General features: G+C 49.5%; 1 protein-coding gene across 1 annotated transcript in view; it reads left to right on the top strand.

Moving 5' to 3' along the window:
* The window catches only part of BARX2 (BARX homeobox 2), a gene marked incomplete at its 5' end in the record, with an annotated part of 17,185 nt that overhangs the window by 1,506 nt on the left and 4,556 nt on the right, over positions 1-11,123 (top strand). Inside the window, 2 exons of the mRNA XM_005863028.2 lie at positions 1,483-1,535; positions 4,380-4,464. Of these exons, the coding sequence (XP_005863090.2) occupies positions 1,483-1,535; positions 4,380-4,464 (138 nt within the window). The remainder of the gene's footprint in view (positions 1-1,482; positions 1,536-4,379; positions 4,465-11,123) is intronic.

Here is an 11,123-nt window from a genome sequence, read left to right as displayed (position 1 = left end):
GCTGCGCCAACTAGCGGTGGGGTATCTGAAGCTGGCTCGTAACCCGAATTTTAGCTCGCAACTCAAAGCAAAAAATCGGCCAAGAGATGGCTCATATCTCGAAAAACTCGTTAGTCAGGACACTCGTAAGTCAAGGCCCCACTGTAGGTGAGCACCCATTAGCTGTTTGCTGAGGGTCCTCTATGCTGGGCGCTGTGGAGGGGATTATGGGTCCAGGAAGTAGTAGACAAGAGTCCTGCTCTTGTGGAGAGGAGGAGAGGAAGTGACTGCCATACTCCAACCCAGTGAGCTGGACGCTGGCGCCAGGATGTGTGTGACCAAGGGGCACCGAGATGGACGCTGGCGCCAGGATGTGTGTGACCAAGGGCAGTAGGGGCACCGAGATGTCGCTGAGTGTGTCAGCGGGGTTAGGGAAGGCTTCTCAGAGGAGGCAACGTTGAAGAAGAGCTTTCACTGCAGGAGGGAGAGAAGCATGCTCACTGGGCACGTTGAGGGAGGTGCACGTGGTCAGGACATCTCTAGCTTAAGGGGTGAATGGGAGTGTGGTGGGGGATGAGGCTGCAGAAGTGAGAAGAACCACGTATGCCTAGCCAAAGGACGTGCACTTGACTGTTTAGGCCGTCCAATCAGCATTAAGAGCTGGAAGTGACATGGCCAGATTTGCATTTCCAAATCCTCACATTGGTGCCACCCTACATGATTGATTAGAGAGGGAAGATCTGGGGCAGGAATACCAAGGAGTCTAGGGACAGTCATTGAAGACCTGAGTGAAGGTGGTCACGGTGGGAACAGAGAGGAGAGGAGTGGTTGGAGAACAATGTTGAAGGTGGAAGGGACAGAATAGACCTTGGCCATGAGGAAGAGAAACAGGGTTGAGAATTCTGGGGTTCCTGGATTGGGCCCCCAGGGAAACAGAGGCGCCATGACCTGAAGCGGGAAGGCTGAGGACAGAGTGGGTTTTGCAGAGAAGGAGTGAGTTCTGGTTGGACATGAGCGTGGGGTGCCTTTGGGTGGACAGTGGAGACGAGTCTGTGTATTGGGGATCAATAGATGGGATCTCTAGGTACCAAAGGGCCACGCTCATGCCCAGCAGGTAAGGAAGAGCCTCACATACCTGAGCAGCCAGGTGGAGTGGGCACCATTTTTCATGAACTGCAGGGTGGTGTATTGAAAGGCCTTCAACGTGCACGGGTAACATGGTAGGCTTACCTTCTAGAAGTCAGGGAATTTTGAAACAGAACTGTTAGTTCCCAGTCAACCTCCTGGGGCTTCCTGCTACCTGCCCAGGCGCCTCTCAGGTGACCTCCACAGGACTGATGAACTTGCCTGGGGAGGAGGACACCACTTGGCTGGCATCGAAGCTGCCGCCTTAACCTGCCCTCTCAGACGTTCCTCACCTCTGTACGTGACCAGGGCCATGAGCACTGCCTCCTCCCACAGCTCTCTCCCTCGTCCTCATTGTTTGTTTCTCCGGTTTCCTAGGTGACCCCATTTAAGCGACTATGCAGGGAAGTGAGAATTTGTAACGGTGGCAGGTAATGAGAGAAAGCTGATGACAGTGAAATGTTTCTCTAGCCAGAGTGAGCCAAGGGTGCATTTTTCCCAAGTGAGCTAACCCGTGCGCGAACGCGGTGGCGGGGCTGTGAACTGAATCTTCCACTGACGAATGCACCTGGTGGCCTCCGGTGAACCGGCTCCGGAGGCGCAGTGGGAGCCCGGGGGACCCGTCTCCAGGGAGGCCAGAAGTCCTGGGGTTGCCCCCTGGGTTCTTACTGAGATGCTGCTTGGGAAGCAGTGCCTCCTTCGTGGGGAGAGCTGAGTGCCGTTGGCACTGAAAGGTGATTAGCTTCAGTCTGTAAATGGCTTTTAATAAAACTGTCAGCTTCCAGCAGCCCTTTTACCGGGACGACCAGATAGGCAGATTTAGGACCGGGTCTGAAGTCCTTTGAGGAAAGACTGCTTTTATTGTTGGAGATTTACTTATTTTATTTTACTTATTTTTTGTTTGTTAATTCTCACCTGAGGATATCTTTCCCAGTGATTTTCAGAGAGGATTAAGGGAGGGAGAGAAGGAGGAAGGCAGGGAGGTCTGGCAGGGAGGGAGAGAGAGATCAATGTGAGAGAGACACATCCCTGACCAAGGCCAGGGATCAAACCTGCAACCCAGGTACATGCCCTCTGGTGCACAGGCTGATGCTCTAACCACTGAACTCACCTGCCAGGGCTGTTATTGGAGATTTGAATTGTGCACTCTGGTCAAAGCACGGGGTGGGGCAGCCTCACCTGGGCGTGCCAAGAGTTGGCACCTGGAACCTTCCTTGCCTGCACCTACTGCTCTTCCTGAGGGTGAGATGTTGCTCGTTACCCCTCAGGTAGAGAAAGGTGCAGCTGAGAACTAACCCCTGAGTCTCCCCCTGGCTCAGGCTTGTGGCTGTGCAGGCCTGTGTGATGTCATAGATCTTAGCTCTACAAATCACAATCCTCAGAAACCCAGTCTTCCAAAGCGGTGGTCTCTGCTTACGCTGTCTCAAGGGTGCTCGGCCCCGGGTGCTGTCTTAGAGGCCCACACTGGCTCGCCGACCAGGCCTGGAACCACAGGGCAGCGAATGTAGGCTCCCGAGGTGGTTCTTCCCACTGTTGCCCAGGTAGACCTGGGGTTCTCAGCAACCCAGGTCCACAGTTGCAGGCTTGAGGACTGAGGAGTGCAGCTTCATTCATATGCTCCCCTCCACTGTCTGCTCCTGGTGACGAGCGTCCCTGCACTTCCCTCACCGAAGCTGAGCAAGAGCTTCCCTTTGACCCTGGCCGGTTTGGCTCAGTGGTTGGAGCGTTGGCCTGCAGACTGAAGGGTCTCAGGTTCCATTCCGGTCAAGGGCACATGCCTTGGTTGCAGGCTCGATCCCTGGTCCCAGGTCAGGGCGTGTGCAGGAGGCAACCAATTGGTGTGTCTTTCACATTGATGTTTCTCTCTCTGTCTGTCTCCCCCACTCCCTTCCACTCTCTAAAAATCAATGGGGAGTGAGGGGGAATATCCTCCGGTGAGGATTAACAAAACAAAACAAAATAGAACTTCTCTTAGGTCTAACTTGCATGAAAAAATGGTGGTGGAGGTGAGCCCCAATACAGGAGGAGGCGTACAAGTCAGATGTAAATAAATTGGAATCCTGGCTCCACCTCTTACTGTAGGATCATCTACCAGAAGTCAGCAGATTTTTTCAGTACAGGCCAGGGAGTACATATTTTAGGCTTTATGGGCCTGTGGTCTCTTTCACAATTACTCAACTCAGAGGTTGTAGCATGAAAGCAGCCATAGACAATATATGAACGAATGAGTGTGTCTGTGTTCCAGTAAAACTTTATTCACAAAAACAGGCAGCTGTCAGGGTTTGGCCATGGTTTCAAAGAGATTCTGAGCCTCAGATCTCTGTCTGTAAAATGGGAATAATTATACCTATTTCACAGTGTGGTGAAAGGAGTAAGTAAGATAGCATATGGCAGGGGCTTAGCACATAGCCTGGGCGCTGTGGTACCCAGGCAACGGTTGCTGTGTTGCTGGAAATGGCTCTAACTGCACATTTTCCAGGAATGGTTTTGACATTCAAGACTTTTCAGAAGGCTATGGAGAAATGCAGAACCATGGTTAGCAGTAGAATGGGAAGCAGGAGGGGCTGCAGATTTAATGTGTGGGTTTTGGGGGCGGGGGGAAATCTGGCATTATGACAATTTAGGGAAGCTACAATGAGCCTATCAGAAAGCGTGTCGGAGCCACAGTTCTGGATTTAGAACGTGATAGGCACTTTTGTGGTTACGAAAGAAGCAGAAGACATACTCTGCTCTTGCAGTTGAATTAGGGAGGCAGCAATAACTGTTGTGAAGCAATAAGAGACCAACTGAGAACCTGGAGCCACCTGGGAGGTGGCTGACCCAGGGGAGGGTGTAGGGGAGACATCCTGCATGAGCTGGGGGTATCCAGGAGGCTCACCTGCAGGAGGGGGGACTTGAGCTGGATCTGGAATGATGAGTGGGATTCCAATTAGGAAAATACGAGTTTACCTTTGGATTCTGGGTCAGAATCTTCATTTTGTATAGAATCAGAGTAAAGACTGTCAGGCTTTGCAGGAAAAGGACTTTGCCATGAAGACTCAGAAATTCTTTTCAGATCCCATGTAGACAGTCCTTGGGCACGGACATCGGTCTCTAGCTTCCCAGAGTTTCAAACGTCGGATTTTTGGAAGGAAAGCAAAGCTCTTTGAGGAAGAATTGGTTTAAGGGGGAAGGTCTGAATTTTGACAGCAGTGCCTGGAACCAGTTACCAGGACCCCATCTCTACTGCCCTTTCTCTTCTCCCTCATCTTTCTTTTGTGCCTTTTGCCTTCTAGGTTGGACTTGGCCCAGTCTCTGGGACTCACTCAACTGCAGGTGAAGACCTGGTATCAGAATCGCAGGATGAAATGGAAGAAAATGGTAAGAAAGAAGAGAGTGAGTCCAACCACGAGCCCGTCATGGCAGAACGAATCCTTCCCGCAGGGCTGGGAAGAAGGCAGGAAGGACCATGTGGTTTGGGCTCATGGGATTGGAAGGCCTTTTATGGTGCCGGCTGGGAGGCAGGCTGTGTGAGCAGAAGGGTAAGCCATTCCTCCTGACCTGGATTTCCTGATCAGAAGGATATTCTTTTCTAGTTTCCTTAGAAATAACAGAAAGTGAAAGCCCACAAGCTTCTCAGTTGCTAGATTTAGCCCCACCTGCTAGCCTTTTCAAAGAACTTCCTTCCGCCTCCCACCAGCAGCCAAGAATAGACGTCATTACTCTTTGTTTATAATGACATTTAGGGTACATCTGTTCTCATAGCTGTGTGTCCCCTAATGCAGTGATTCTCAAACTTCAGTGGGCACCAGAGTGACCTGGGTAGCAGGTGACAATGCAGAACCCAGGCCCCTCCCAGGACTCTGATTCCCTGTCACAGGACGGGGTGGGAATGTGTGCTAACAAGCACTCAGGTTCCTCTGATGCAGGTGGTAGAATGACTGCCATTCCCTAATACTGATCTAGGGCCTGGCTAATGAGTCCGCCCATCTTTGTTTTTTATTTATTTTTTAAAATATATTTGTATTGATTTCAGAGAAGGGGGAGAGAAATAGAAACATCAATGATGAGAGAGGATTATGGATCAGCTGCCTCTTGCATGCCCCACGCTGGGGATCAAGCCCACAACCCGGGCATGTGCCCTGACTGGGAATCGAACTGTGACCTCCTGGTTCATGGGCCACCGCTCAACCCCTGAGCCATGCTGGCCAGGCCCATCTTTGTTTTTTAAAAGAACTTATTAGAATAGATATCACTTAAAGAAAGAATAAACATCTGCATTTGAGGAACTCAATTTTCATAGTAGTTTGCCCCTCTTCTTGTTAGAGGCATGTTAAATCAAAGCTTTTCAAAGTAGGTGAGTGTTTCATTTCCAGTTTTGTAAACCACAAGGGACAAGGTCAAAGCCCAGAAGAAAGGGGCAGGGCCGGATGAGGGTGGGAAGAAGCTCCGCTCTAGTCTTCAGAGACCAGGTACGGCAGGGCCTCTGACCTGGCCCTTTCTCTTCGCATGTGGACCAGGTCTGCCGGGATGATGTTCTAACTTGCTAACCCATCTGGTCACCAGCCATAGTTCCTGGTTGTTTTAAGGATGGGAATATGAAGTCTTTCACCTTTACCAAATAACTAAGGATTTCCCACCCACCCCCCAACCTAGTTTTCAATCGATATTTTTCAATAGGTGATAGATATTCAGACATTTTCTCAATTTCGTATTTTTTGTCAAATATTACTTTTTCTTAAAAGTGTAGTTCTTGCCATGCCTGCTAACAATGAGAAAAATAAATAAATAAACTACAAATGAATATTAATGGAAAAAGTAGGAAAAGGCCAACAAGGTAGCATTTATTATATATCCTGAAAGGAACTCCTGGGCGAAGTTCATCATTTCCTCTGGGGGGTCCTGACCCTGCAAGGGATGGAAGGATTTTCGGCTGGCGGTGGCTTGGCTCACGAAGTGCTCTCTCGAAGTGAGGTGGCGATGCCAGGTGCATGTACAAACACAGATCGCATGATTCAACACCCATGCAGTTAGCGTCTCTCGTGAACCATGCCTTGTTCTAGGCACTGGAGGAAGTACTGAAATAAAATATAGCCCTTCGTGCAATTTATGATCTTGTTGGAGAATCAAGGTCCAGGAAGCAGTTGGGGATGACATTTTCATGAAGTCCTGGTTGTTTATTTAAAGGTGTAATACCCCATAAGAGTTCAGAAGAGAGGTGTTGGGGACAGCCGCAGGGAGAAGTTGAAATTGAAGGATGAATGGGATTCAGTTGAATAGGTAGTTACTCTAAAATTTCTAGACTGCTAAGGCACCCCTGAGACGGATGGCGGGAACCTTTGGGGGGTTATCTCTGGACGAATCAGATTTGGGAGTCAGCAACTCTGTTCCCAGGCTTGCCCCTCCCTGGCAGATTTTGGGCAAGTCCCTTCGCTGCTTTCTGTGCAAGTTCCACCGCCCACCTCCTTCCCCGTCAATCACCGTCATGGAAATCAATGTCCCCGGAGTGGCAGAGGCATTGTTTAAATTGGTTATCAGCAATCTTTCATGAGTCAGATGATTAGGGAACCGACAGCCTGCCATCTCTGCCAGCACCGCCCAGTGCCCGTGGGACCACGCGTGTGCCCTGGCCTCTGACGTCACTTGTTTTTCACCAGCTGGTTCTTGATGGTTATCAGCGCCGTATAGAACAAGATGGAAGGCACCTAGCAGACTTAACCTCAGAGAGCATTCCACGGGCCAGCCATATTCAGGTCTGCTCTTGCAGTTGAATTAGGGAGGCAGCAATAACTGTTGTGAAGCAATAAGAGACCAACTGAGAACCTGGAGCCACCTGGGAGGTGGCTGACCCAGGGGAGGGTGTAGGGGAGACATCCTGCATGAGCTGGGGGTATCCAGGAGGCTCACCTGCAGGAGGGGGGACTTGAGCTGGATCTGGAATGATGAGTGGGATTCCAATTATAGATATTCAGACATTTTCTCAATTTCGTATTTTTTGTCAAATATTACTTTTTCTTAAAAGTGTAGTTCTTGCCATGCCTGCTAACAATGAGAAAAATAAATAAATAAACTACAAATGAATATTAATGGAAAAAGTAGGAAAAGGCCAACAAGGTAGCATTTATTATATATCCTGAAAGGAACTCCTGGGCGAAGTTCATCATTTCCTCTGGGGGGTCCTGACCCTGCAAGGGATGGAAGGATTTTCGGCTGGCGGTGGCTTGGCTCACGAAGTGCTCTCTCGAAGTGAGGTGGCGATGCCAGGTGCATGTACAAACACAGATCGCATGATTCAACACCCATGCAGTTAGCGTCTCTCGTGAACCATGCCTTGTTCTAGGCACTGGAGGAAGTACTGAAATAAAATATAGCCCTTCGTGCAATTTATGATCTTGTTGGAGAATCAAGGTCCAGGAAGCAGTTGGGGATGACATTTTCATGAAGTCCTGGTTGTTTATTTAAAGGTGTAATACCCCATAAGAGTTCAGAAGAGAGGTGTTGGGGACAGCCGCAGGGAGAAGTTGAAATTGAAGGACGAATGGGATTCAGTTGAATAGGTAGTTACTCTAAAATTTCTAGACTGCTAAGGCACCCCTGAGACGGATGGCGGGAACCTTTGGGGGGTTATCTCTGGACGAATCAGATTTGGGAGTCAGCAACTCTGTTCCCAGGCTTGCCCCTCCCTGGCAGATTTTGGGCAAGTCCCTTCGCTGCTTTCTGTGCAAGTTCCACCGCCCACCTCCTTCCCCGTCAATCACCGTCATGGAAATCAATGTCCCCGGAGTGGCAGAGGCATTGTTTAAATTGGTTATCAGCAATCTTTCATGAGTCAGATGATTAGGGAACCGACAGCCTGCCATCTCTGCCAGCACCGCCCAGTGCCCGTGGGACCACGCGTGTGCCCTGGCCTCTGACGTCACTTGTTTTTCACCAGCTGGTTCTTGATGGTTATCAGCGCCGTATAGAACAAGATGGAAGGCACCTAGCAGACTTAACCTCAGAGAGCATTCCACGGGCCAGCCATATTCAGGTCCCTTGAGGAAACAAAAGTGCCAAGTTTTCAGTTAACCTCAGCAGCCATTCATTGAGCACAGGCAACAGAGGTGCCAAGATAAGACATGCACCCACCCACTAGGAAATAAAATTAGAGCCCTGGCCGGTTTGGCGCAGTGGATAGACTGCGTCAACCTGCGGACTGAAGGGCCCCAGGTTCGATTCCGGTCAAGGGCATGTACCTAGGTTGCGGGCTCAAATTGTGCTCTGGGCAGGGACCCCTAGATACAACCTTCCTCTCCCGGGCCCTGGTTGGGGTGCATGCGGGAGGCAACCAATTGATGTGTCTCTCTTACATTGATGTTTCTCTCTCTGTCTCTCCCCCTGCCTTCCACTCTCTAAAAAAAATCAATGGAAAAATATCCTCAGATGAGAATTAACAAAAAAAATTTTTTTAAATAAAATTAGAAAAGGTATTCAGTCCAGTGGGGGACACAGACCTGTAAACTAGTAATTATACACAATGATCAGGGCAACAGCAGAAGGAATTACAGGATTCAGAGGTGTATAGGGAAGGGGGGGCATGGAAGAGGCGCCATCTAAGTTGGTGCTAGTGGATGGATAGAAAGGTGCCAAGTGAAGGTGGGAAGAGTGTCACAGGCAGAAGAAAGGGACAGGAGTATTGGGGGCACTCAAAGGACTTCGGAATGGCTGGGGCTGAAGCGTGAGGGCTATTGTTCAGTCGCGGGTCTGAACTCTGACTCCCCCAGAACAGCGAGGCATTGTTGGGCTCCTGATTGCTTCATGCATTTTCCTGGTGAGACGCTTTCAAGGCTATCTCTTCAGGTACTGGGAAGGAAAGAAAAAGCTAATTGGGTAATAAAGATGTCTCAAGGCTAGTAACCTAATTGGAACTGGAAAAAGATTAGCACTTGATTCTCAGAGTTATTCGCACGGCTGCCAAGGGCAGTGCTGCCAAAACCAAGATTGCATCTCTGACGAGTTTTTACCGGTCAGCATTGGTAACCTGTAGCGGGTTGGGTAAACGCAATCTTGCACACGAGATGGGACACTCTATTCCATCTCTGTTTGGCTTTCGTTCCAGTAGAACTCACAGGGTTTTGCAACAGGCGCAAGAGCGTCATCATCAATGGTCTTTTTTGGCTCTGGAATACGATGCAAGCAGAATTGTGCTCCGGGAGGGGACCCGTGGATACAACCTTCCTCCCCCAATCACAGAGGTGGGTGGGTCGCATCCTTATCTTTTGCAGTGAAAGTCTGCAGATAATCAACAATTCCGTGAAACTGCTACCAGTGGCCACCTGTGTCGCCTTGTGCAGGTCACTTAACCTCTGTGTACCTGTTCCCTCATCAGTAAAAGCCTAATATGTTCCTTAAAAGGTGAGCTAATCCTGGTAAAACTTAGAACAGCGCCGGCCGCATAGAACATGACCAAGAAGTATTAACTGCTACTCTTCTTCTCATTATTATTATTTTTACTTTATTATTTTTCAAATCTTTATTGTTGAAAGTATTACATGTCCCCCCGTTTCCCCATTGACCTCTTTTAGCCTGCCCCCACCCCAGGCCTTCACCACCCTATTATCAGTGTCCATGGGTTATGCATATATGCATACAAGTTCTTTGGTTGACATTATTATTATTTTTTTAAATATATTTCTTTATTGATTTCAGAGAGGAAGGGAGAAGGAGAGAGAGAGAGAAACATCAATGATGAGAGAGAATCATTGATTGGTTGCCTCATGAATGCCCCCCACTGGGGATCAAGCCCGCAACCCAGGCATGTGCCCTTGGCCGGAATCGAACCTGGGACCCTTCAATCCGCAGGCTGACACTCTATCCACTGAGCCAAGCCGGCCAGGGCAACATTATTATTTTTTTTTAATAATTTTTATTGATGTCAGAGACGAAGGGAGAGGGAGAGGGAGAGGGAGATAGAAACATCAATGATGAGAAAGAATCATTGATCCGCTGCCTCCTGCAAGGCCCTCATTGGGGTTCAAGCCCACAAGGCGGGCATGTGCCCTGACCAGGAATTAAGCCTCCTGGTTCATAGGTTGACACTCAACCACTGAGCCACACTGGCTAGGCTGTTGTTATTTTTTAAAAATTATTTACCTGTCCATGCAATTCACATCTCCAGAGAATCCAGACTTTGGGCGGCCAGAAGAGAGGAGCCAGCTTCCGGGGGCTCTGGTTAAACGCAGCCCTGGGGGGTTATGGTTTCTCCTTCCCCACACGCCAACCAGCTGCACCCTGTCAGCTCCTTAGCATCAGGGCTTGTGATGTCGTGGAAAATCCCCCCTCCAAGAGGAGAAAGCCCGCTGAGCCGTGTCCTGGGAAGAGACTCCTGCTAGAGAATCCGAACTTGCTTCCCAGCTCTGTGGACACAGCCGTCAGTTACGTGGCTCTCCCTTTCCCATAGAGCTGCAGGGAACCTTGGAGCAAAAGGAGCACAGAGCTCTCCCGGTAATGAGCCTGTGGCCTGGGCTCTGCTGGGAGGTTGGGTAACCGCAGATAAATATTGGAAGGTCAGAAATCAGAGCGGACATTTTCCGTATCCCTCGCACATTGTGCACAGTGACATCCTGGGAAGGGTGTTCGATTCAAATGGTCAGGGGTTTTGTGTTCAAATCTCGGCCCTGCCCTCGGCTTGCTCTCTGATGGTGATGAACCACCTCTGCCTGCTCAGCTCAGGTTCCTGTCTAAGTAATGGGGGAGGTAGTCCGGTGGTCGGCAAACTGCAGCTCGCGAGCCACATGCGGCTCTTTGGCCCCTTGAGTGTGGCTCTTCCTAAGCCTTAGGAGAACCCTGATTAAGTTAATAACAGTGTACCTACCTATATAGTTTAAGTTTAAAAAATTTGGCTCTCAAAAGAAATTTCAATCGTTGTACTGTTGATATTTGGCTCTGTTGACTAATGAGTTTGCCGACCACTGCGCTAGTCCAACTGCCTGCCCCCCACCTAAGCACCTTGGACAGGAAGCGAGGCCTTGTCCTGATGTCCTTAGCAATAGGACATTTGA

Source organism: Myotis brandtii, unplaced genomic scaffold (assembly GCF_000412655.1).
Source record: "Myotis brandtii unplaced genomic scaffold, ASM41265v1 scaffold170, whole genome shotgun sequence".
NCBI lineage: Eukaryota > Metazoa > Chordata > Mammalia > Chiroptera > Vespertilionidae > Myotis > Myotis brandtii.
Note: the sequence above shows the minus strand (reverse complement) of the source record. Positions and strands in the feature narration are given on the sequence as shown.